Source organism: Muscardinus avellanarius (assembly GCF_963383645.1).
Source record: "Muscardinus avellanarius genome assembly, chromosome: 11".
Classification (NCBI taxonomy): Eukaryota; Metazoa; Chordata; class Mammalia; order Rodentia; family Gliridae; genus Muscardinus; species Muscardinus avellanarius.
In genome coordinates, this window is record NC_137797.1 from 63,552,146 (window position 1) to 63,578,199 (window position 26,054).

Below are 26,054 nucleotides of genomic sequence, written 5' to 3' on the forward strand. Positions count from 1 at the left end.
CCTGTCTCTCCTAACAGAGACTGTCCATCAGAGTGCTTCTCCCTGACTCCCCACCTTGGTTTTTACTGTAAGAGAAATTTAAGACTTAATATTGTGCCCTTTCCTTCCTCCGTCCTGTGAATGGGTGAGGCCCTCCCTGGTTACCAGTGCCAGAACTTTGGGATCACATCCAGTCACCTGAACCTATTGTTGTAGCATTCAGAGAATGTTCCCACTATCTGCCTCTGGCATTGCCCTCATTCAGAACTTCCTCATTTGTTTCAGGAGCTTCCTAGAGGGTCTTTTTGCCATTTCACCATCCTACATTCAGCCACTTGGATTAGCTTTCCAACCTCCAGGATAAAGTCCAGGCATCTTACCAGAATGTACTTCATACCTGATATCAGCTGTTTGTTTAATATTTGACTTTTTCATAGACTGTCCCTTCTAGGAGGGCAGGAACCGGGCTTGTATGTTGAATACTCAGTGCTCAGCCTGAGGACTGCCACATAGTAATTGTTCAATAAATGTTTGTTTCATGAACACATCTCATCTCCTACTGTTCTCCTATATACCCCTATGTCCTAGCACCTTGAATCATTTGTGATTTCCTGAATATGACATACCTTTGCATACCATCCCTCTGCTTAAAGTGTTTTCCAATTCACCTCACCTTTGACCAAGAGGTATTCCTGAGATCTGGTTTAGTGAAGCTAATGTATCTTCTCCAGAATGATCAGAGCTTGCTGACTTATCTGCTGCCCTTACCAAAAAGGCTCTCATGTGTCTGTACCTTTGCCCATGCCCAGACCAACACCTGGACCATGCCCAGACATTTGGGCAATCTGACCTGGGTATTTGGTAATGCCCAGTTCTGACAGAATGGAGTAGTTGTTTTTTGGTTTTGTGTTTTTGTTTTTTTTGCCAATCACACTAAAGTGCCCCTTGCCCAGTGAAGGCTAGGCAAGCATTGGCATCTAGGGTTTATCTCCCTTCCATTAAGCTTCCACTAGTGTGGAGAAAGGGAGTCAGAAGCCAAATCAGGAACCATCTCATATTCCTGGCAGGACACAGCTTAAATGACCCTGAAGCAAGTGATGGATTTGCTTACTGGCTTTCCCATTAGGGCTAACTGGAAGACCAAAATATTGTTTGAATTTTCAACCAACTGCTTTCTTCCTGCCACTCAGGAGTGTCACCTTCAGGACCAGGTGTGGTGGTCATGCAGCTGAATGTTCCTAATGGACCCCAAACCCCCCAGAACCCATCTATGGTCCCATGGAATCACTGTAAATATTATAGCATGGACCAGCGGAGTCAGAAGCCTGGAGACCTGTACAATCCTGATGGTAACACTCAGGTGAGTCCTCCAACTGAGTCCTCCAACCCTCAGGTGAATCCTCCAACTGAGAGTGAACAAGATTCTTCCCAGGGAGCAATCCTTGTTATTTACTGAGTTGGAGCCTCTTTTTACACATTGGGAGAGAAACACAAGAAATGCAAGAGGCCGGGTGTGGTGATGCACACTTGTAGTCCCAGTACTTGGGAGGCTGAGGCAGGAGGATTACAAATTTTTGGCCAGCCTCAGCTACTTAGTGAAGCCCTGTTTCAAAATAAAGAATAAAAAATAGGTCTGGGGGTATAGCTCAGAGGTAGAATGCCCCTGGGCTCAATCTCCAGTACAACAAAAAAAAAAGAAATACAAGTGAAGCATCCTCTTTTTTTTTTTTTTTTTTTGGGTGGGTCTGGGGATGGAACCCATGGGCATTCTACCTCCAAGCTACACCACCTGTCCTATTTTTTATTCTTTATTTTGAAACAGGGTCTCACTAAATTGTGGAGGGCCTCACTAAGTAGCTGAGGCTGGCCGCAAACTGCGATCCTCTAGTCTCAGCCTCCCAAATGCTGGGATTACAAGCATGTACCACCATGTCTGGCTGAGAAGCATCCTCTTTTAAAGAACCTAATACCTAAGGTAGCAAGAGAAATATATTCTAGAAAATGCTCAGAAAAAAAATTTTTAAGTGGAAGGGCTGGGGTTGTATCTCAGTAGTATACAGCTCTTGCCTAACATGAAAAAGGCCCTGGGTTCCATCTCCAACATCACACACACGAAAAATAATATTTAAAATGCTGTGTTATAGCCAAGTGTGGTGGCGCACACTTATAATCCCAATACTTGGGAGGCTTAGACAGGAGGATGGCAGGTTCGTGGCCAGCCTCAGGTATTTAGTGAGGCCCTCTGCAACTTAGTGAGATCCTGTTTCAAAATAAAGATTTAAAAATAGGGCTGAGCCAGGCATGGTGACGCATGCTTGTAATCCCTGCTCTTGGGAGGCTGAGACAGGAGGATCGCGCAGGTTCGAAGCCAGGCCTCAGCTACTTGTGAGGCTCTCGGCAACTTAGTGAGACCGTATTTCCAAATAAAATATAAAATAGGTCTGAGAGTATAGCCTGGAGGTAAAAAGCCTCTGGGTTCCACCCCCAGTACCACAAAAAAAAAAAAAAAAAAAAGGGCTGAGAGCTGGGCATGGCACACACTTGTAATCCCAGCACTCAGGAGGCTAAGAGAGGAGGATCACAGTTCACAGACAGCCTCAGCTACTTAGTGAGGCCCTTTGCAACTCAGTGAGACCATATTTCAAAATAAAGAATAAAAAGTAGGGGTGAGGGTAGAGCTCAGAGGAAGAATGCCCCTGGGTTCAATCCCCAGTACCACAAAAAATAAACAGGGCTGGGGATGTAAATTGCCAACAAAAACAAACAAGCCAGGCATGGTAATGCACGCTTTTTTTTTTTTTTTTTGGTGGTACTGGGGGTGGAACCCAGGGGCTTTCCTACCTCCGGGCTATACTCCCAGACCTATTTTATATTTTATTTGGAAACAGGATTTCACTAAGTTGCTGAGAGCCTAAGTAGCTGAGCTGAGGCTGGCTTCGAACCTGTGTGATCCTCCTGTCTCAGCCTCCCAAACACTGGGATTAAAAGCGTGCATCAGCCGGGCGTGGTGGTGCACGCTTGTAATCCCCACACTTGGGAGGCTGAGACAGGAGGATCACACAAGTTCGAAGCCAGCCTCAACTACTTAGTGAGGCTCTCAGCAACTTAGTGAGTCTCTTTTTCCAAATAAAGTATAAAATAGGTCTGGGAGTATAGCCCGGAGGTAGAAAAGCCCCTGGGTTCCACCCCCAGTGCCACAAAAAAACAAACAAATTTAAAAATGAATAAATAGATGAAACTTTATCTTTATACTGTTGAGCCACGTCCCTTGTCCTTCTTTTCCTAACAACTGGCAGGATGGGTGAGTCAGATTCCATTCTCCCAGTAACCAAGGTCATTGGCATCATCTCAAAGAATTTCTGGCTGAAGAGAATTGCAGATATGGAATATTTGTCATAAATAAATAGTGAGGCCAGTGTGTTGGCGCATGCTTGTAATCCCAGTACTTGGGAGACTGAGACAGAAGGATCACAGGTTAACAGCATGCCTCAGCTGAGGCAGAGACAGGAGGATCACAGGTTTGTGGCCAGCCTCAGCAACTTAGTGAGGCCCTGTTTCAGAATAAAAAATAATGGATATGAGAAGCTGGGCTTTGTGATACATGCTTATAATCCCAGCATTTGGGAGGCCAAGAGAGGAGGATTATAGGTTTGTGGCTTAGCCCTTCGCAACTTAGTGAGACCCTGTTTCAAAATAATTGAATAAAAAAATAGGGCTGAGGGTATAGCTTGGAGATAGAATGCCCCTTAGTTCTATTGCCAGTACCACACACACACACACAAAAAAAAAACAGATGTGAGGGCGATCTGGCTATGACATCTGTCACCCCACTGATTGTCAGGGTTGATTTAGCTGATCGCTGATCTGGCTGGCTAGGCAGTTGTCCCCTTCCTTCCTCCCTCACTGCTCCATGTACATTCCTCCCGAAGCTGCACCCTTGGTCGAAGAGAACAACCTTCCCCAAAGAGAAGAGGACTGGTCTTTGGTCAAGGGTCTAGCTTCCCTTCTAGAACCTCCAAACAAGCTCTCAAAATAAAAAATGAAACAGGGCTGAGGATATAGTTCAGGTAGGATGCCCCTGGATTCAATCTCTAATACCAAAAAGAAAAAAACTAATTAAGGGCCAGGAAGGCAGTTTGAAGGAGCTGTCTGATTTTGGCAGAGTTCACAAGAGAAACTAATTTCCTGAGAGGTGAATTTGAAGACAAGCCATAGAAATATGCAGAGAATAATGTGTGGTATTTATGTGATATGTGCTTCTCTCTTCTATAGGCCAGCACACAAATGAGCAGCAGCCCTGTCACATCTCCTACCCAGTCTCCAGCACCCTCTCCTGTAACCAGCCTCAGCAGTGTCTGCACAGGACTCAGTCCCCTGCCTGTCCTCACACAGTTCCCCCGCCCTGGGGGTCCAGCACAGGGTAGGGGGCTAGATTAAGACTGGGTGCTATGGAATTCATCTTGTTCATTCCTATTCCTGAGAGTGGGGAGCTTGAAGGGCAGCAACAGACAGGGAACCAGTGTAGCTTATCCAGTTCTGGCAGGTAGTTTCCTTTTGACATCCGTCTTTGAAGCAAGGACACCTCCCCCTCTCTAGTGTTGCCCTTAGTTAACTTACTCCAGCCCTTCTTTACATACTTCACCATCAAGTAGGGTAAAAAGAACTGGGCAAAAGGGATTAACTAAGCTTTCTAATGAACTAAGGAGTTTAACCTAACATTAATACTGAGTCTGAGGGATATGGGGCTGTGGCAGAACAGGATGATTTCAGAACAGGGAACACTGGGTTTAGATTAAAACTTGGGTTCTTTCAGGCATGGTGGCACATGCCTGTAATCCTAATACTTGAGAGAATGAGATAGAAGGATTGCAGGTTTGAGGCAGCCTCAGCAACTAAGTGAGGCCCTCAGCAAATTTGTAAAATGTTTCAAAATACAAAATAAAAAGAGCTGGGGCTATAGCTTGGAGGTAGAACAGACATGTCTTCCTGGGCTCAATTCCCAGTAGGAAAAAAAAAAGACTTAGATTCCTTTTTCACCACAAGTTAACTCTGTGATGTTGAGCAAGTTGCTTAAACTAAAAACTAGACTTTAATTTTCCAATCTATAAAATAGGATTGATTACATATAAAATGGGAATAGTCTTATTTGCTTTCTGATTTGGCTGTCACATGCAATATAAAAATAAGATCAGAATATGGTTTTAAAGTTGTAAAGCACTCTGGCTGGGCCTGGTGGCGCACACCTGTAATCCCCACACTTGGGAGGCTGAGACAGGAGGATCGCACAGGTTCGAAGCCAGCCTCAGCTACTGAGTGATGCTCTCAGCAACTTAGTGAGACCCTGTTTCCAAATAAAATAGAAAATAGGTCTGGGAGTGTAGCCCAGAGGTAGAAAGTCTCTGGGTTCCAACCCCAGTACCACCCCCAAAAAAAAAAAAAAGAAATTGTAAAGCACTCTGAAATATAATATTTTATCAGTAATGGAAAACAAGTGTGGTGTGGTGCTTAATATTTGCCAGGCATTGTTGTAACTTCTTTGCATGTCTTTTATTCATTTAACTTTCCAGCAACACTAAAGAAGGGGAAACATCGCAACATCACCTTTTCAGTAACACACCAGTACTTTAACCCAGGCAGTCTAGACCAAGTCTGTATTCTTGTCCACCGTACATTTTTTGCCTCTCACATGAGTCAGAAACTTGGGTTTGGGATTGAGCAGAATCTGTATAAGAGATAAAAGACATTCATAAGAGTCTATAGGTTTCTTCACTGTTATTAATTTCTATAGGACCTTTTGTTTATAACTGAAAAACACTTCTTCAAGGGTGAGGGGACCTAATAGCTCTATTTGTGAAATATAGCTAATTAGGCAAGAGGTGTAGGAAGAGACAACTCTTAAATCAGTCACATGGACACTCCCATCATAGAAAAGGTAGGAATAGTATTCAGTGTTGCTCTCCATCTCCAAATCCCCCTGAAGTCTCAGTAGCCATACCATGAAGCTTAAGCTGCTGGAAAACCATTGACTTGCTGGGCATGGTGGCACACGCTTATAATTCCAGTACTTGGGAGGCTGAGACAGGAGAATTGCAGGTATGAGGACAGCCTCACTCTCATCAACCTAGCAAGACCTTATTTCAAAATAAAAATAAAATAGAGCTGGGGGTGTAGCTTAGAGGTAGAATGCCCCTGGGTTCAATCCCCAGTACCAAAAAAAAAAAAAATTGTTGGCTCTTATTCCATAGGTGATGGGCGCTACTCCCTCTTGGGCCAGCCATTACAGTACAATCTGTCCATCTGCCCTCCATTGCTTCACAGCCAGTCAACTTACACAGTGCACCAGGTAAGGGTGTCCACCATCATCAAACTCCCCTTCTTATCAGGGCCCCATCTCTACCATACTTGCTCCAACCATCTGGGTTATCTCCAACCAGGAGACAACACAAAATGGACAAAGCCAGCCGGTCGTGGTGGTGCACACTTGTAATCCCAGTACGTGGGAGGCTGAGACAGGAGGAGTGCAGGTTCATAGCCAGCCTCAGCAACTTAGTGAGGCCCTCCAATACTCAGTGAGACCCTCTTTCAAAATAAAAAATAGGGATGGGGATGTAGCTTGAAGGTAGAATGCCCCTGGATTCAACCCCTACCCTGCTATACTCATTACTCCTACCCAGCCATGGAGTGCCAAGAGAGAGGGGCTCTTTATTTCTCAGTGGCCCCCTGGCTAGTCTTGAAGTCTTCAGGGTTGGGTGCTACTACTCAGTCTCTCAGGCAGACATTGGGACACAAAGCAGTCAGTGTTGTTTACTTGGGGTGAAAGTTATCTTTCCAATGTTAAAGGGACAGAGTGGACTGAAGCATGGAAACCGGGGCAAGAGACAAACGCTCAAATCTGCCTCCACTGACCTGGGGACAGCAGATGTTGGTGAGTGGCAAAATGCTGAATCCCTAAGAGAAAGTGCCCAGCTGACCAGTCCTTCATGCTCAGCCTAGGATGGGTGGGAAAGCCAGCTTAGAGTGCAGAGTGGAAATGTGCCCCTTTGTGCTCAAGAGTAAGCAAGCTAGAGAAGTGAAGATCTCAGTCACCCTTACCAAGCCATCCAAGGTCTGTCATATATCATGGTTAAAATTGTGAATAGCCTAAGGACAGAAGTTGATAAGCCTCTTAATAGCCAACAGCCTCCTGGACACAGTCCTGGCTTTAATCCAGGATGTCTACCTTTGGTAGTCCTAGACCTGATTTGGAGACTTGACAGAGAACACAGCAGAGTAACTCTCCTGCTGCAGACTTTCATGCAAGACATGCAAGGTCTTTTGGGATCCCCTAACTGCAGCAGTTGGCTGAACAGGAAAGGAAAGAAAACAGACTTCTATAAGAAGAATCTAATTGGGTATGGTGGTGCATGCCTGCAATCTCAGTATGTGGGAGGCTGAGAAAAGAGGATCGCAGGTTTGAGACCACTCTCAGCAACTTGGTGAGCCCTGTTTCAAAATAAAAAGCAAAAAAGGCTGGGGATGTAGCTCAAAGATAGAGCACATCTGGGTTAAATTCCTAGTACCAAAAAGAAGGAAGACTCTGTTTGGGCCAGCCTCTGAGTGGAAAGGGAACTGTGGAATATGATTCAGATTGATCAACTAGCTTTAGTATAAATATCATCAATAACAGCACATTTCTTTCATAACAGTGACACCCTGTGAGAGAACTGAGATATGAGTCATAGGCTTGGATTTTGTTTCTCAGGCCCTTCTTGCCTACATCTCTAAGTTAGAAGAGAAAGGTTCATTTTCCCCCTCTTAAGTTTTCCTAAGTCTGGGCCTGGTGTTGTACGCCTGTAATCCCAGTACTTGGGAAGCTGAGATAGAAGGATAGCAGGTTCAAGGACAGCCTCAGCAAGTAGTGAGACTCAGCCTAGCGAGACCCTGTTTCAAAATAAAAATAAAATAGGTCTGGGGTGTAGCTCAGAGGTAGAATGCCCTGAATTCAACCTCTAGTACCACACACAAAAAGTTTCCCTGATTAGAGTCAAAAGAAAAGTAGAGGAAAGAGGCTTTTGAAGACACTGTACAGACTTAGCAGATATTTCTTTGCCTAGCCACTGTCCCATCCTTACTCTACCTCTCACAACCATGTCCTCTCCTCCCTTTCAGTCCTAGGGCGGGTGCTGGAGGTGACAGATCTCCCTGAGGGCATCACCCGTACTGAAGCAGACAAACTCTTCACTCAGCTTGCCATGTCTGGCGCCAAGATCCAGTGGCTCAAGGATGCTCAAGGGCTGCCTAGTGGGGGCGGGGGGGACAACAGTGGGACTGCCGAGAATGGCCGCCACTCGGACCTCGCTGCCTTGTACACCATCGTGGCTGTGTTCCCCAGCCCCCTGGCTGCCCAGAATGCCTCCCTTCGCCTCAACAACTCCGTGAGTCGCTTCAAACTTCGAATGGCCAAAAAGAACTATGACCTGCGGATCCTAGAGCGAGCCAGCTCCCAATAAACAGAGGAAGGGAAGGAACCGGCACAGTGGGGCAGGGGCAGGGGCAGGGTGGAGGAGGCCAAGGTGGGACAGACCCAGGAAAGAGCAAGACAGAGGCCAAAATGGAGCCTCCGGCATTAGGGATGAAGAGGGAAACAGACTCACCCTGGCACAGGACTCCTTGCTACACCCCTGCCATAGTCCCCTCTTCTCTGATGTCTCCCTCTGCTTCCCTCTCCTTCCCATCCTCTTCTATCATTTTTTTAAAATATCTTCTTCCACCATGGGATAAATTTCTTTCATATTTTAAGGTCAGATAGAATTGGGAGGTTCTCACACTCCATTCTTCTCCTAGTTCTTACCATCCCATGCTCCCTCTCCTTTTTTTGGTCTTTATGAATATATTTATATGGACAGAATTAAGAAAAACAAAATTGATTTTCTCATTCTCTTACTTCCCTCATCTTGTCTCCCCAAGCCCCACAAAGTTAAAACTTGGGACCCCCCACCCCTAGAACACTTGTATATTGTTTGTTTGAGGTTTGTGCCGCAGTAACAGACACAGTATTTAATTGCACATACAGATGTTTGCTGGGTATATTCATTGTAAATTTTTATTTAATCTGGTCTTTTTTGTTTGTTTGTTTGTTTGTTTGGGGGACTACTTGGGAGGAGGTTGGTTTTGTTTTTAAATATAAAAAAAAAAACCTCTGTCACTGACATCAGCCACTGTTTCTCTGTTGCTGCCTGGGTGTGGGTGGGGCTGGAAGCCCTGGGGAAGTACAGCCCTACAGCTGTTGGAAGCTTTGTTAGGTTGGGATGGCTTTGCCCAGCATGTGTGCATCTATTTTGCTAACATTTTTTCCATCCCACACTCCCCTGTACACACTTAGAGTAGAAGGCTGGTTCTCTGTGATTTGGCACTCTTGAAATTCTACTATAAATTGTGACTTGTCGAGCACATCACTTCTCGACTCTGGACCTCCGTATCCACGTCAGAGTTCCCTTCCAGCCCATTAATTCTGATACTCATTTAAGGCCTTTGCAGCTGAGCTGGGGAGCAGTGAGTGAAATCCAGAACTGAGTTGAGATGCTGGCCTCATTCCTGGCTATCTAATCTTCTGAAAACCCTTCAGGGATAGGGAACTGGTGCCTTTAATCATAAAAACAGAAGATTGGGTTCTACAATAAAAGCTATATCAACTGAATTCTCAGTGCCAAGATGCTGTGTCATACAGGCATGCTTGGCAGTTTCTGTCCTGTGCAGCTAAAGAAGAGTGAAGAACAGAAGTCACCCACTTGCAAGATGGAACTGCTCCTGTATCTGGGGACTCTCAAGGCTATCCCTATAATCCTATAGCCTGTCAGAGCAATGCCATCAAAGAACCTACAGATTCAAACCTATTCTGTGTCCCCTTTCAACTTCTCCCACCCCTTAGAGTGAAGGGCAGTGGATGTTAGTAACAAAGCACATTGTCCTGGTACTGTATAGCTGTATATAGACCTGGGTAGCTGTATTTCTAAGACCTTGTCTGACCCATCCTCCAGTGTGATCCTTTCCCACAGATACAAGGATAGAGCACACTACATTACCACCTCTCCATTGCATTTCTCCAACATCTCTTTCAGCCATGCCACAGCCCAAAGAATAGAATAACCTGTTGCCCTGTAAGATAATGCCAGCCATCTCCTTGGCCTTTCAGTTTATATATTGGGACATCAAATGTGGGAGGTGGAATCAGAGAATTGAAATGGTTTAGGAAGCTGAGAGTGGTGACGCACGCTTGTAATCCCAGCATTTGGGAGGCTGAGACTGGAAGATCACAGTTCGCGGACAGCCTCAGCTACTTGGTGAGACCCTGTTTCAAATAAAGAATAAAAAACAGGGCAGGGGGTGTAGCTTGGGAGGTTGAGTGCCCCTGGGTTCCAACCCCAGACCCTCAAAAAAAAAAAAAAAAAACCTCCCTACAGAAAGCAGCTATAATTTGTCTATGATCCATCTCTACCTGACCATTATACTCTCACTCCCCGGGGCCCCTCAGATGCAAACCCATCAGTACTATTAAATAGGTGTAGCAGAGCAGGGCATGGTGGTGCACACTTGTAATATCAGTACTTGGGAGGATGAGACAGGAGGATCAGAGGTTTGTGGCCAGCCTGGGGAAACTTGTGAGGCTCTCCACAACTTATTGAGACCTTATTTCAAAATAAAGATTAAGGCCAGGCGTGGTGACGCATGCTTGTAATCCCCACATTTGGGAGGCTGAAACAGGAGGACTGCAGTTTGCGACAGCTTCAGCTACTTAGTGAGGCCCTTTGCAACTTTGTGAGACCCTGTTTCAAAATAAAGAGCAAAAAAATGGGCAGGAGGTAATAGCTCGGAGGTCATATGCCCCTGGGTTCCATCCCCAGAGCCACAAGAAAATAAATAAATGGATAAATAAATATGACTAGGTCTAACGGTTCCCATCACCCTGAGGACAAGATTTTAGAGGAATAGAGGGAACGGTGTCTGGGAACTGAAAAGAAACAAAGCAGCACTGCATATTCTTGATTGCCTTACAGGATTAGAACATACCCCAACTACCCATAGATGAGAAACCAACCTAATGAGTTTGATAGGCAAGCTCTAAGAATTCAAATTATCCTTTCCTCACCAGTTTCCAGCCCTTTCCTAGCCAAAAAGCTTGCAGTTAGATCGATGCTTGAAGCTATAAATATATGGCCCAAGAAGACAGTGGCTGAGAAGACAAGTCTAGTTGCTAAAGTAGCCTAGGGAGGGTAGAACTGGGGAGGCATTTGGACCTTGAGAAAATCTGTTTACAATTCATCTTGACTGCATCATAAGACATCTAAAATCCCCAGAAATTAGTATGTAGTATGAGCAAAACTGCCCCCTTTCTGAATAGCCAGTACTGACCTGCTCACCATAGATGAAGAATTGGGGAAAGCAACCCTGGGGGATGGGAGGAGTTAGGGTCCAGCCCTGCCCAGGTCTCCCCGTGTCCAATTTCTCCATGTCAGCTGTGCAGTTCAGCTGTCCACTTTCCTCTAGCCCTGTCATTCCAGTTCTGACACTAAGGCAAGAGGCTAGGAGGCCTACAAATACGATCTGAATAGCCAGTGTGAGTACAGAGGGGCTGGGGGGGCTCAGCCCCCAAGGAAGAGGACCAGTCCTCCCGCAGCACCATTATCAAGGCCCTGGGGGCTCGCTCTTCCCTCCAAAGACTGTGGGCTGATTCAGGGAATCCCAAACGTAAGTTGCCTCTTCATCCTCTTTTCATTTCCGGGACTGCTCATCCCACAGTTCACCAGTCTGTAGTTAATTCAGCTTCTTCGTTTTTCTCCTTGTCTGTGAGTAGTTTGGGTTTTAGAAGTGAGAGTGTTATTGTACTTCAGGATGAGCTAGGATGGGGGGGCAGGGAACGGAGTAGTAAGGAAAGGAAAGGCTCATATTACTTTGAAAACTTAAAATAGCTGAAGCCTGAGGCAGGCTGGGACAGAACTAGGCATAGGCCCCAGGTCTCAGGAAAGAGGGGAAAGCAAATGTCTCCCCCTTTATGCATGCACTCCAGGACACACATCACACCCCTTGAGGAGGGTGTGTGTATTCTCTCTTGCTCATGAGTACCTGTAGGAGAATCCAGCAACCAAGCAGCTTTGGTGGAAGGCTGGGATCAGTGTGAGGAGCTGGTTGGGAGGTTCTTTGGTCTGTGGGATTTTTTTTCTTTCTTTTTCTTCTTTTATCTGGGCCTCCATGGAATCTTTCTGTTCATAAGACCTGCCAAGAAATCTTTGTCTAACCAAATCTTCCCCTTCAAGAACCAACCTACTTCAAGGGATAGGAATAAAGGAGGGAAGAATGGCAGAGATTAGATTTCACAGTGGGGTCCAACCTCTTGCAGGATGACAGAAAAGGAGGTGCTGGAAGGGTCCCCTAAGCCCTCCTTCCCAGCAGAGACTCCGCAAAGTGGGGTGAGTCTTGGCCTCTAACCACTGGGTGGGAGGCTGTGAAGCCATAATAACATCTCAAGAAACGTGCTTAAGGCCGGGCGTGGTGGCACACGCAGTTTGCAGCCAGCCTCAGCTACTTAGTAGGCCCTTTGCAACTCACTGAGACCCTGTTTCAAAATAAGGAATACAAAATAGGGCTGGGGGTGTAGCTCAGAGGTAGATGGTCCATCTTCAGTACTGCAAAAAAAAAAAAATGCTTGAAATAATTTCACCTGTGTATGTCTTGTTTATTGTTATAATGTTACCTGGCATTTCCAGCCCCCAATCCCCTAATCTTGAGGGCACATTGCCTGCTCCAGGCCAGGAAAATAGCTTATTAGCTTTAGCTCCATCTACTCTAGTGAGAGTGCTGGTCCTTTTAACACTGGGTTTCCTTCATTCCCTCCCTCAGCTACAGCGGCTGAAGCAGTTATTCAGGAAAGGGTCTCCAGGGACAAAGGAGATGGAGCTTCCCCCAGAGCCCCAGGCCAATGGGGAGGCAGTGGGAGCTGGGGGTGGGCCCATCTACTACATCTATGAGGAAGAGGAGGAAGAAGAAGAGGAGGAAGAGCCACCCCCTGAACCTCCGAAGCTTGTCAATGACAAGCCCCACAAATTCAAAGATCACTTCTTTAAGAAGCCCAAGTTCTGTGATGTCTGTGCCCGGATGATTGTGCGTGAGTCTTGAAGGGAAGTAGAGAAAGTATGAAGGCAAAGGCAGGGTGTGGGGAGAGGATTTAGGAGAGGAGTATATGTGGACCATGCAAAGATTTAGCTTATGAAAGTACCAGGAGGGTCAGGTGTGATGGTGCGTACCTGTAATTCTAGTATGTGGGTGGCTGAGATAGGAGAATCATAGGTTTGAGGCCAGCCTCAGCAACTCTAGCAAGATCCTGTTTCAAAATGGAAAATAAAGCCAGGCACAGTACTTGGGAGGCTGAACCAGGAGGGTCACAGGTTCAAAGCCAGCCTCAGCAACTTAGTGAGGCTCTCAGCAACTTAGGAGATCCAGTTTCCAAATAAAAAAATAAAATCAGTCTAGAGGTATATCTTGGAGTTAGAAAGTCCCTGGGCTCAATCCCCAGCACCAAAAATAAATAAATAATAAATAAGCAAAATAATAAAAATAATAAAAGAGGGCTAGGAATGTAGCTCAGAGGTAGAACACCCTTGTGTTTAATTCCCAGTACCCCCGCACACACTCAAATAGGACTAGGGATTGAGTATGTAGAGTCCTACAAGAGGGAGGCTCAGAGCTAGCGTAGCTGCAGTGGTGCAAAGGGAAAAGGCAAGCCGGAACCTTACCTAAATCTTCTCCCTCTCCTAAGTCAATAACAAATTTGGGCTCCGCTGTAAGAACTGCAAAACCAACATCCATGAACATTGTCAGTCCTACGTGGAGATGCAGAGATGCTTCGGCAAGATCGTGAGTAGGCTTTGGGGAGATAGTAGAAGGGAGGATACCTGTGGCCAGCTACCCCTTGCGGGTACCTCAGGTCATCGCACACATTCCCCTGCTTTTTCTTTCTCAGTGCCTCCCTATTACCCTAAGAATGGATGAGCACTCATGGGAGAAGTAGGGTGCTGAACCCTACCTTGCTACCTCTAATGCTTCCCCCATCCCATCCCACAGCCACCTGGTTTCCGTCGGGCCTATAGCTCCCCACTCTACAGCAACCAGCAGTACGCTTGTGTCAAAGATCTCTGTAAGTGCCCCATATGGGACCTGAGGGAGTGGGCAAGCCTCGGAGATTTCACACCACCTTCAGCTTTGGAAACCAGCTTCTAAAACAGAAACATTCTATTTCCTATAGGTCTCCCTCATGCGTGCGTGTATGCATGTGTGCATGCGTGTGTGTATGTGTGTTACTGGGGATTGAACCCAGGGCATTTTACCTCCAAACTGCACCCCCTGCCCTATTTTTTTTTAAAACAATATCTCACTAAGTTACCAAGGGCCGAAGTTGCTGAACCTGGCCTCAAACCTATGATCCTCCTGTCTCAACCTTCCAAGTACTGGGAGTATAGGGGTGTGCCATCACTCCCAGTTTCTCAGCCTATTTTTTTCTAGCCATTTGGATGCAATGAACATTCCCCTGTTTTAGCCAGGCACTGTGGTGTGTACCTGTAATTAATCCTAGCTACTTGTAAGGATGAGACAGGAAGATCAAAAATTTTAGGCCAGCCTCAGCAATTTAATGAGACTCTGTCTCAAATTAAAAAATAAAAAGCTGGTGTGGTGGCACATGATTGTAATCTCAGTACTTGGGAGGCTGAGACAGGAGGATCACAGGTTTATGGCCAGCCTCAGCAGCTTACTGAGGCCATCTGCTTCTCAGTGAGACCCTGCTTCCAAATAAAAGAACAAAATAAGCCTGGCATGGTGGCACACGCTTGTAATTCCAGCATTTAGGAGGCTGAGACAGGAGGACCAAGGTTCGCGGCCAGCCTCAGCTATTTAGTGAGGCCCTTTGCAACTTATTCTGTTTCAAAATAAAGAATAAAAAAATAGGGCTGGGGGTGTAGCTCGGAGGTAGAATGGCCTTGGGTTCCATCCCCAGAACCACACACACACACACACACACAAAGAATAAAATAGGTCTAGGGGTATAGCTCAGAGGTAGAATGTCCCTGGGTTCCATCCCCAGTACCACCAAGGAAATAAAAGGGGGGGATGGGAATGTGGCTCAGAAGTAGAGTGTCCCTGGCTTCAGTCTCTGGTACTGCAAAAGACCCCCCAAAAAATCAACTTTTATAACCAAGTGGAGTAAGATTTAGCTGTTACTACATGTAGCTAGAAGAAGTAAAGATTGAAACTTAATCTACTAGCTTCAAAAATCTGTGTTCTTCTCATGCAAAACCATTTATCTTATTTTATTTTATTTGGTACTGGAGATTGAACCTAGGGATATTCTATCTCTGACCTACACCTCCAGCCCCATTTTATTCTTTTATTTTGAAACAAGTTCTCACTAAGTTGTGGAGGCTGGCCTCAACCCTGTGAATCTTCTGTCCCTGCCTCCCAAGTACTGGGATTATAGGCTTGCACCACTTTACCCAGCTATGCAAAACCATTTCCACGTAAGAACAGAGTCTAAACTGTCCTCATCTTTGTTACAGAGTTATACCTGAGTCAAGGCCAAACCAAAAGCTGTGGACATCTTGGGCAAGTTCCTAATTTGACAACCCTTAAAAAATATATTAATTAGCCAGGTATGGTAGCACACACCTATAATCCCAGTATTGGAGGCGAAGAGAGGAGCATCACAAGTTCAAAGCCAGCCTCAGCAATTTAGCAAGGCTCTCAGCAAGTTGACAAGACCCTGTTTTCAAATAAAAAATAAATTAGGGCTGGGGGTATAGCTCAGAGGTAGAATGCCCCTAGGTGGTTCAGTCCCCAGGAACACACACACACACACACACACACACACATTTTAATTAGCCAGGCATGGTAGCACATGCCTATAATCCTAGTACTTGGGAGGTTGAAACAGGAAGATCACAGGTTCAAGGCTGGCCTCAGCAATTTAGCAAGATCCTGTTTCAAAATAAAAATAAAAAGGAATGGCCGGGCATGATGGCACACGCTTGTAATCCCCGCGCTTGGGAGGCAGAGACAGGAGGATCGTGCAGGTTCGAAGCCAGCCGCGCGCGTGCTGGCTTAGGAGACCCTGTTTCCAAATAAAAATGTAAAAATAGGTCTGGGAGTGTATCCCGGAGGTAGAAGGGCTTCCAGGAACCCCAGTACCACCAAAAAAAAAAAAAAAAAAAAAAAAAGGAATGGAGGTGTAGCTCAGAGGTAGAATGACCCTGAGCACCAAAAAAAAAAGTATTAATTGACAATTTGGTCAATATTTGGAGGAAAGGTTTATCTCTGAGGAACATGAGTGAAAATAAAGAATAAAAAAATAGGGCTGGAGCTGGGCATGGTGATGCACCCTTGTAATCCCAGCATTTGGGAGGCTGAGACAGAAGGATCATGGTTCGAGGACAGCTCGAACCATGGGGTGCCACTGGTAGTAGCACCCCAGCTCACACATACTCAACAGAACTGATACCCCAGTTTGGTATCACTGTTCTCCTTAGGAGAACAGTGATACCAAATATGCCCCAATTCTCAATAAATAAACAATGTTGCCTCTCCAATATCATGTAATCCTCTACCACATTACTTTTCCAGTGATTTGTATGTGTGTGCAGTGCTGGTAATTGAATCCAGGGGCATTCTACCTCTGAGCTAAACCCCCAGTCCTATTTTATTTGTTTATTTATTTATTCATTTATTTATTTTTGCAGTACTAGTGATGGAGCCCAGAGGCATTCTACCTCTGAGCTACACTCTATCCCTATTTTTTATTCTTTATTTTGAAACAGGGTCTCACTGAGTTGCAAAGGGCTTCACTTTGTAGCTGAGGCTCCCTATGAACCGCAATTCTCAGGTCTCTGCCTCCCAAATGCTGGGATTACAAACGTGCACCACCACGCCCAGCTATTTTATTTTTATTTTGAAATAAAGTCTCACTAGATAGATGAGTCTCACTACTTATTAAAGCTATCTTAGAACCTGCAATCCTCCTATCTTAGCATCCCAGGTCCTGAGACTACAGGCATGTGCCACTATGCCTGGCTTCCAGTGATCATTTGAAAACCTTTTATAGATTGATGACCTAGGTATTATCCATCTGGCCCTTCTCTTTCTCTCTCTCTCTCTGTCTCTCTCTCTGTCTCTCTCTGTCTCTGTCTGTCTGTCTCTCTCTCTCTCTCACACACACACACACACACACACACACACACACACAGAGAGAGAGAGAGAGAGAGAGAGAGAGAGAGAGAGAGAGATTGACTACTCAGTCCCATCTCTCTCTTCTTTAGGAGGTCTCTTTCCTCCCAGCCTTTCTCTGCCTCCCCAGTAATGTCTTCTTTCTCCTCCTCTTCCGCTAGCTGCTGCCAATCGCAATGACCCTGTGTTTGAAACCCTGCGCACTGGGGTGATCATGGCAAACAAGGAACGGAAGAAGGGACAGGCAGATAAGAAAAATGTGAGCATACCTCCCTACTGGGGCCCCTCCCAGGAAGGAAACATGAAAGCTATGGATCCTCTTCCCCCCAAATGGCAAATAACCTAACAGAAACATTTGTGCATGCAATTCTAGGGGGCTTTGGGGCTGCTGCAACTCACCATGGGTGTCAGGCTAGGAACTCCTGTCATAGAGTATGTCTTCTTAACTCCCCTGAAGTTGTTAGAGTCGCCACAAGAAGGCCACACAGGCCCCAGGCCCTTGGCATTGCTAGTTGACAGAGGCAAGAGCTGTGATTTTGAATTTGGGGAAGAGAATCTGTCATGCCAAGTAATCAGAGAATGCTAGAGCCATGTACGTGTCTATTAAGATCATCTGGTCTGATCCATTCATCTTACAGATGACAAAACACACACAAATCTACTGACCAAAAGAAACCTCATCCCCCCTCTTTTCGTGATACTAGGGATGGAACTTAGGGGCTTTCTACTTCCAAGCTACACTCCCAGACCTGTTTTTTATTGTTTTTATTTGAAAACAGGGTCTCGCTAAGTTGCTGAGAGCCTAAGTTGCCGAGGCTGGCTTTGAACCTGCGATCCTCTTGTCTCAGCCTCTCAAGTATTGAGATTACAAGCATGTGCCACCATGCCCAGCTTTCATTTCCTTTTATTTTATTTATTTATTTATTTATTTATTTATTTATTTATTTATTTATTTATTGTTGTGGTACTGGGGGTGGAACCTGGGGCTTTCTACCTCTGGACTATACTCCCAGACCTATTTTATATTTTATTTGGAAACAGGGTCTCACTAAGTTGCTGAGAGCCTCACTCAGTAGCTGAGGCTGGCTTCGAACCTGTGCGATCCTCCTGTCTCAACCTTTCAAGGGCTGGGATGACAAGCGTGCGCCACCACGCCCGGTTCTCATTTCCTTTTATAATACAGATACTAGGTTGGTAATGTCATAGACTCATGTAACAATTTGGCAAGAATCTATATCTTTCTGAACAACCAGGATGAACTAATGTGGATGATTGTTACAGTCGGGTTAATTTCTCAAATTAAACAGCAGGACTTGATGGTCCTGGTCTTTTAAGAGTGTCCAACTCCCAAACAGGGAGATTTCTGATGCCTTATAATATGATTTAGTCCATGATCTTCACTTATGGTGGTTTTTTTCTCACTGGTACAGATGAAGACATAAATTATATCATTAAATTTATGGAAAAGTTAGGAGGGAAAACCTACACACTGAGTAATACATTTTAAAATCTTCTGGACTCAAAGAAAAAGACAAAAGTAACAATTTAAAATTCCATAGCTAGGCTGGGAGTGGCAGCCCATGCTTGTAATCCCAATGCTTGGGAGGCTGAGACAGGAAGATCACAGGTTCAAAAGCCTTGGCAATTTAGAGATGCTCTCAACAACCTAGTGAGACCATGTTTCCAAATAAGAAATAAAAATCAGGTGGCGTTGGGGTAGCTTGGAGGAAGAATGCCTCCGAGTTCAATCTCCAGCACCAAAAGGAAAAAAAAATTTCATAGCCAAACAAGCCAGACACGGTGGCGCATGCTTGTAATCCCAGTACTTGGTTAGGAGGCTGAGACAGAAAAATCCCAGGTTTGTGGCCAGCCTCGGGTTCAATTCCCAATACCAGTACCAAATAAATAAATAAATAAATAAATAAATAAATAATCCCAGTATGCGGGAGGCTGAGACAGGAAGATCATGGTTCATGAACAGCCTCAGCTGCTTAGTGAGGCTTTCAGCAACTTAGTGAGACCCTATTTCAAAATAAAATATAAAAAATAGGTCTGGGAGTATAGCCTGGAGGTAAAAAGCCTCTGGGTTCCACCCCCAGTACCACACAAAAAAAAAAAAAAAAAATGGGCCTGGGGCTATAGCTCAAAGGTAGAATGCCCCTGGGTTCCATCCCCAGTACTGAAAAAAAAAAAAAAAAAAAAAAAAAAAAAGAGGCAGGAGTAGTGGCTCAAGCTTGTAATCCCAGCATTTGGGAGGCTGAGACAGGAGGATTGCAGTTCACGGACAGCCTCAGCTACTACTAAGTGAGGCCCTTTGCAACTCAGTGAGACCCTGTTTAAATAAAGAATAAAAAAATAGGGCTTGGGGTGTGGCTTGGAGGTAGAATGTCCCTGGGTTCCATCCCCAGTACTGAAAATAATAAATAAATAAATAAGTAAATAAATAAATAAATAATTTTGGGCCAGGATGTAGCTCAGTGGCAAACATCCTGCTTTGCAGGTGTGGCACTCTGGGTTCGATCTCGGTTCCAAACGACAAAAAAAACCCAAAAACTTTAAATAAATAAATAATAAATGGGACTGGAAGTGTAGCTTGGAGTAGGGTGCCCCTGAGTTCAATCTCCAATACCAAAAAAGAAAGAGAAAAGGAAAGGAAAGGAAAGAAAGGAAACTTAAAAATCAACTGCACAAAAACAGAACTAAAGATACATTGTCAGCTGGTGTGTCAGGGCCCACCTTGCTTGAAATCCCAGTACTTTGGAAGACTGAGTCAGGAGGGTCACAGGTTGAAGCTAGCATGTGGTAACTTAGTGAAACCGTTTCAAAATAAAAAAGGCAGCCGGGTGTGGTGGCGCACACTTGTAATCCCCGCGCTTGGGAGGCTGAGACAGGAGGATCACGCAGGTTCGAAGCCAGCCTCAGGTACTTAGTGAGGCTCTCGGAACATAGCGAGACCCTGTTTCCAAATAAAGTCTAAAAAATAGGTCTGGGAGTATAGCCTGAATGTAGAAAGCCCCCTGGGTTCCACCCCCAGTACCGCAAAAAAAAAAAAATATATATATATATATAACTAAAAATAAAAAAATTAAAAAGGCAGCCAGGCGTGGTGGGGCACGCTTATAATCCCAGCATTTGGGAGGCTAAAACAGGAGGATCACGGTTGATGGACAGCCTCAGCTACTTAGTGAGGCCCTCTGCAACTCAATGAGACTCTGTTTCAAAATAAAGAATAAAAAATAGGACTAGGGGTGTAGCTTACAGGTAGAATGCCTCTGGGTTCCACCCCCAGTACCGCAAAAAATTAAAAATAAATAAAAAGGGCTGGTGGCGTAGCTCAGAGGTAGTGTCTCTGGGTTCAATTGCTGGTACCTAAGGGGGAAAAAAAAGATACAAAGTACTTGCTAAGAAGGTTGGACGCATTGCTGGGCGTGGTGGCGTGGCACATGCTTGTAATCCCAGCATTTGGGAGGCTGAGACAGGAGGATTGCGGTTCACAGATAGACTCAGATACTTAGGCCCTTTGCAACTAAGTGAGACCCTGTTTCAAAAAATAAAGAATAAATAATAGGGCTGGGGGTTTAGCTTGGAGATAGAATGTCCCTGAGTTCCACCCCTAGTACCTAGTACAAAAAAAAGGAAGAAGAGGAGGAGGAGGAGGAGGAGGAAGAAGAAGAGGAGGAGGAGGAGAAGGTGGTAGGGCACAGCCGGGCATGATGATACACACTTGTAATCCAAGTACTTGGGAAGCTGAGACTTTCAAAATAAAATATAAAAAATAGGTCTGGGAGTATAGCCCGGAGGTAAAAAGCCTCTGGGTTCCACCCCCAGTACCACAAAAAAAAAAAAAAGGAAGGAAAAGGAGGAGGAGGAGGAGGAGGAGGAGGAGGAGGAGGAGGAGGAGGAGGAGGAGGAGGAGGAGGAGGAAGTGGTGGTTGGGCACAGACTTCTGTGGCATGGACTTACAAGAACTACCAGTGTAAGCCGGGCGTGGTAGTGCACACCTGTAATCCCAGCATTTGGGAGGCTGAGACTGGAGGATCGTGGTTAGCGGACAGCCTCAGCTACTTAGTGAGGACCTCCACAACTCAGTGAGACCCTGTTTCAAATTAAGGAATAAAAAATAGGGCAGGGGTGTAGCTGAGAGGTCGAATTCCCCTTGGTTCCATCCCCATATCCACCAAAAAAAAAAAAAAAAAAAGAACCACCAGTGCGATTCAGCTGCGTCTGGGAAGGCTAGCACACTATTGGGTTTTATTCTTTTAAGGGAATTATGAAAACTGTGCTGCCTATTTTTGTCTTACACACTGGATTTTTTTTTTTTTTTTTTTTTTTAGTTGTACTTGGGGTGGAACCCAGGGGCTTTTCTACCTCTGGGCTATACTCCCAAACCCATTTTATACTTTATTTGGAAACAGGGTCTCACTAAGTTGCTGAGAGCCTCACTAAGTAGCTGAAGCTGGCTTTGAATTTGTGCAATCCTCCTGTCTCAGTCTCGCAAGCGCTGGGATTACAAGTGTGCACCACTATGCCCGGCCTCACACTGGATATATTTTAAGGGTAGACAGTACAATGAGGGATCTGGAGTCTGGATCATGGGGGTGATATGAAGGGACTAAAGATTATTAGAGAAGAAAAGCTTTAAAAAAAAGGCATCTTGCTGTCCTCAGATATTTAAGAGGGCCTTATCTGTCCCACATTTAAAGTTCTAGAGGGCGAATCAAGATCAGTTCTAAAGATTACAGGGACTGACAAAGGCTTAATATAAGGACTTTCCTCCAAGCTTCGTGGGGTTACTTGGTAAGGTAGTGAATTCCCTGCCATTAGCTACATTCAAGCTTAGGTACTTACTAATACCTACTTACACAATATGTGCTACACATTATGCACTTATACAATACCTACTTGCCAGCATATTTCAAGGAAGTTCCTGCATTCGCAGAGGCTGGACTAGGTATTTCCCCCAAGTCTCCACCCAACCCTGAGATTCTATTATTCTATAGTTCTCTGGCCTTCCTCGAGAGCCAGAAAGCATGGCTTCCCAAGGCAGCATCTCTCTAACTCTGCTGCCCCCTCCAGCCTCTAGCAGCCATGATGGAGGAGGAGCCAGAGGCCACCAGGCCAGAGGAAGGCAAACCCCAGGATGGTGAGTGTCACCCCCTCTATCCACAGAGCGTGGGCACAGGGCGTGGAGAGGCGAAGGGTGGGCCAGATTTGGAGATAAAAGAAGCCTTCTGACACAAGTGAAAGAGGGCTGCCCTGGGGTGGCAGAGACAAATTGTCCACATTTTCTATCCTAGGCAACCCTGAAAGGGACAAGAAGGCTGAGAAGACACCTGATGACAAAGTGAGAATCCTTTCTCCCTTCAAAGACTCCAGTCCCCTCCCCAACCCAGGTCTGACACCACTGACCTCTGCAGCCGAAGTTCTCATCACCCCCACTTTGCATTGCTGCCGTTGAGCCCCCAGGACCAGCTCCTTCTGCAGCAAATGCCGCTCTGGGACCTGGGAGGGAGTTGGCTTTAATGGTCTGAAGAATGCTCCTCAGCCGGGGCGTGGTGGAGCACGCATGTAATCCTGGTACTTGGGAGGCTGAGACAGGAGGATCAGGGTTGGTGGCTAGCCTCAGCTATTTAGTGAGACCCTTCGAATCTCAGTGAGACCCTGTTTCAAAAATATATAAAGACTTGCCGGGCGTGGTGGCGCACGCTTGTAATCCCAGTGCTTTGGAGGCTGAGACAGGAGGATTGCACAGGTTCGAAGCCAGCCTCAGCTACTTAGTGAGGCTCTCAGCAACTTAGTGAGACCCTGTTTCCAAATAAAGAATAAAATAGTAGTCCTGGGAGTATAGCCCGGAGGTAGAAAAGCCCCTGGGTTCCACCCTCAGTACCACTACACACACACACACACACACACACACACACACACACACTCAAAAATAGGACCGGGGTGTAGCTAGGAGGTAGAATGCCCCTGGATTCCATCCCCAGTACCGAAAAAAATAAAAAATAGGGCTGGAGGTGTTCAGAGATAGATGCCACTGGGTTCAATCCTCATTGCCGCCAAAAACAAAACAAAAATGCTCCTCAGTGTGGGAATGTGGAATAGAGGAGCCCTGAAACTCATCACCCCTTCCACTCTCAGCAAAAGCAGCCTGGATTCCAGCAGTCTCATTACTTTGTGGCTCTCTATCGGTTCAAAGCGCTGGAGAAGGACGATCTGGATTTCCCGTGAGAGACCTTCAGAGGAGGGGGTGGGGAGCCCTGGCGAATGAAGAAGGGAGAGCTTGGCTCCCTGAGGGAAGGGCAAGGGGAGGGGACCCCAGAGGTGGAGCACATTGGGCTGAATCAGGGGCACCCTTCCTCTCCCAGGCCCGGGGAGAAGATCACCGTCATCGATGACTCCAATGAGGAGTGGTGGCGGGTAAGAGAGACGGCTGGGGTTGGGGTGGGCTGAGTCTAGAACCGGAGAGTCATTGATTGGTTCTCTTATCTTCCTTAGGGGAAAATCGGGGAGAAGGTCGGATTTTTCCCTCCGAACTTCATCATTCGGGTCCGGGCTGGAGAGCGTGTGCACCGCGTGACGAGATCCTTCGTTGGGAACCGCGAGATAGGGCAGATCACTCTCAAGAAGGACCAGGTAGCTCTGGTGTCCCAACCCGACCCCAGCCTGAATGCTCGCCAGAGGGCCATACACCTCCGAGATCTTAACGCATTAACGAGACTAGGAAGAGCCTCTGTAACCCCGGGCTCGCCAGCTTCCGTCTTCAGCCTTGATTCCTCTCCTACTCCCTGACCCCTTCACCCTCTAGATCGTGGTGCAGAAAGGAGACGAAGCCGGCGGCTACGTCAAGGTCTACACCGGCCGCAAGGTGGGGCTGTTTCCTACGGACTTCCTGGAGGAGATTTAGGCGTGCGGGCCTCTGCTGGCGGGAGACACCCCTCCCCATTCTGGGCGGGCCCAGTGAAGGTTGGGGAGGAAAGGGACCGCAGCCACTGGACTGCCGGATGGGGAGTGTTGGGAAGACCCGTGGGAGTGTGGCGGGGCTGCTGGGAAGGGACTGGTTCCCGCCCCCATCCCCACCCCTGGCCTAGGACCTCGGATACCTGGTACTCCGCGCAGCCCCTCGGGCCCATCCTGCGGGAGCTGGAAAAGAATAAATACATCTCCACTAGACGGCGCCGAGGGGGGTCGCGGGGACGAAGTGCCATATGTTGCAAATTTATTAAAGTTTTGACAAAAATTAGAAAACTTTGTTTTTTGAGGACAAGAAGGCCAACGGAAAGGGAGACTCTTCCTCAGCTGTCCCACATCTTAGTCTTGCACACCATCGGGAAACCGAGACCCCTCTGGGCTGAGGCTGAAGACAGGTGCGTCCGCTAGGCGAGGTCTCTGTTGTCAGCAAAGAAAAGGGAGCCAGACTGGAGTCGCCACCCTAGTGCCCTGCGGCTGGGAATAAGCTGTGCTAGGACAGGTCCCCCTCGCTCTTCACGGTTTAGCCGCGGGCGTCCCCTTGCATTTCGCTACCTGGCTCAGCGCCGAGCTGGGCCGCCAGGGGGCGATGCAAGATCTCGGTTGGAGAGTGGAGGGATGGGGACCGGCTGGAGGGGGTGGATAAGGGGAGAGAACCAGAGACACCAAGCCTGAGACCCTAGGCCTGGGAGGGGGCGGGGTGCGTGCCGTCTCCATGGCAACACTTCCTTAGGTCCTCCGGGAACCGAGCGAGCGAGGCCTGGGGGGGGGGGGCTAACCCCTCCCGTGCGGCCCCTGCCCCAGCCCTTTCCGACAGGTACCGAGTGAGAGGACGCGGGGCGGACAGCTAAGCGGCTCTCTCGGAGACCCCCCTGCGGCGCGCCGTATGCAAATGTTATTATTTGCATATGCAAATATGCAAATACGCCGGCCCTGGTCAGGGCGGCAGGTGGCGAGGAGCGGGAAGGTGTGGGGAAGGGAGCAGAAGGAGACGAGGAGATTGGGGACCCGGGAGCGGACCAGTGAGAGGCAGCCTGGGGTGGTCGCTGGAGTGGAGCAGGAGGACAGTCTTGGGCTTGATGGCGGGTGGGGGAGGGTCAGCCTGGCCAGCCAGAAGCTCCTCTTCTCGTCTGCCCGTTATCTGCCAGGACTGAGGTTGGCACCGCCTAGCAAGGTTGGCAGCGGGAGCCTGGGCACCATCTGCTGCTGGCGGAGGGAGGGCAGAGGCTCAGCTGGGCTGGGGAGAGGAGGGCCCGGGACGGGGGTGCGTTCCCCTTCCTTACAGAAGGCTGAGGTGTGATGGGGGTAGGGAAGCACACTAGAAATCTCGCTGTGGAACAGGGTAGTTTTCTTGTTCCCTTTGCCCTTGGTTGTCCTCAATGTCTTGGGGGAGCAGCCTCGGGGACAGGCCAAAAGACTTGGGCCTCCCCTCCTTCATCGTGCTTGGACTGGAACAGGAGCCGGTCACGGCCGCACGTGCCCCAGTCACACCCAAGTCAACCTTTTGCCTCCATCCGTCCTCGCGACCCGCCACCAGAGTGTGCAGGGAGGCACGGGCTCCGACACCTCTATTCACAAGGGTCTGAGGGACTTAAACCCCCCAGATCCTCAAGAGGGGCCCCCCACAATGCCGAAGCAAAACCAATTTACTGGCTCATTGGGCGGGGATGCTGGTGTGGGGGTGTCGAGGAGCAGAGAGAGCTGCTGTTCCCCCCTTATACTCGGGGGGCGCCCCCTCCCTTGCCTTACCGAGCCGGCAGCTGTCCCTAATTAGAGCGGCGGTTTAATTGGATTTATCAGCAGTTAATAGGAAATTAAGCAAAGGGCCCGAGAGAAGGGGGGTGGGAGGAGCGAGGAGACAGGCT

The 26,054-nt window shown here is 47.1% G+C and overlaps 2 protein-coding genes across 12 annotated transcripts in view; both read left to right on the plus strand.

Annotated features, from left to right (window-relative positions):
• Window positions 1–8,468, plus strand: part of R3HDM2 (R3H domain containing 2) — a gene marked incomplete at both ends in the record, with an annotated part of 72,892 nt that extends 64,424 nt beyond the window's left edge. For all 10 annotated transcript variants that reach the window (XM_080706261.1, XM_080706265.1, XM_080706263.1 and 7 more), the window contains 5 exons: window positions 1,170–1,339; window positions 4,252–4,399; window positions 6,225–6,322; window positions 6,820–6,904; window positions 8,128–8,468. In XM_080706261.1, the coding sequence (XP_080562387.1) occupies window positions 1,170–1,339; window positions 4,252–4,399; window positions 6,225–6,322; window positions 6,820–6,904; window positions 8,128–8,468 (842 nt within the window). The remainder of the gene's footprint in view (window positions 1–1,169; window positions 1,340–4,251; window positions 4,400–6,224; window positions 6,323–6,819; window positions 6,905–8,127) is intronic.
• A 3,885-nt stretch (window positions 8,469–12,353) lies between these two features.
• STAC3 (SH3 and cysteine rich domain 3) lies at window positions 12,354–24,251 on the plus strand (the record flags this gene model as incomplete). Of its 2 annotated transcripts, none has more annotated exons than XM_080705161.1 (11): window positions 12,354–12,422; window positions 12,853–13,117; window positions 13,769–13,866; window positions 14,074–14,146; window positions 17,382–17,479; window positions 22,297–22,363; window positions 22,518–22,564; window positions 23,362–23,447; window positions 23,589–23,640; window positions 23,719–23,856; window positions 24,029–24,251. In XM_080705161.1, 11 exons carry the CDS (start codon window positions 12,354–12,356, stop codon window positions 24,125–24,127), a joined length of 1,092 nt encoding a protein of 363 aa, XP_080561287.1. In that variant the 3' UTR covers window positions 24,128–24,251. The 2 variants fall into 2 exon arrangements, with proteins under 2 accessions (XP_080561287.1, XP_080561288.1); XM_080705162.1 differs by having other exon boundaries at window positions 14,074–14,131.
• Between the last annotated feature and the right edge of the window lie 1,803 nt (window positions 24,252–26,054).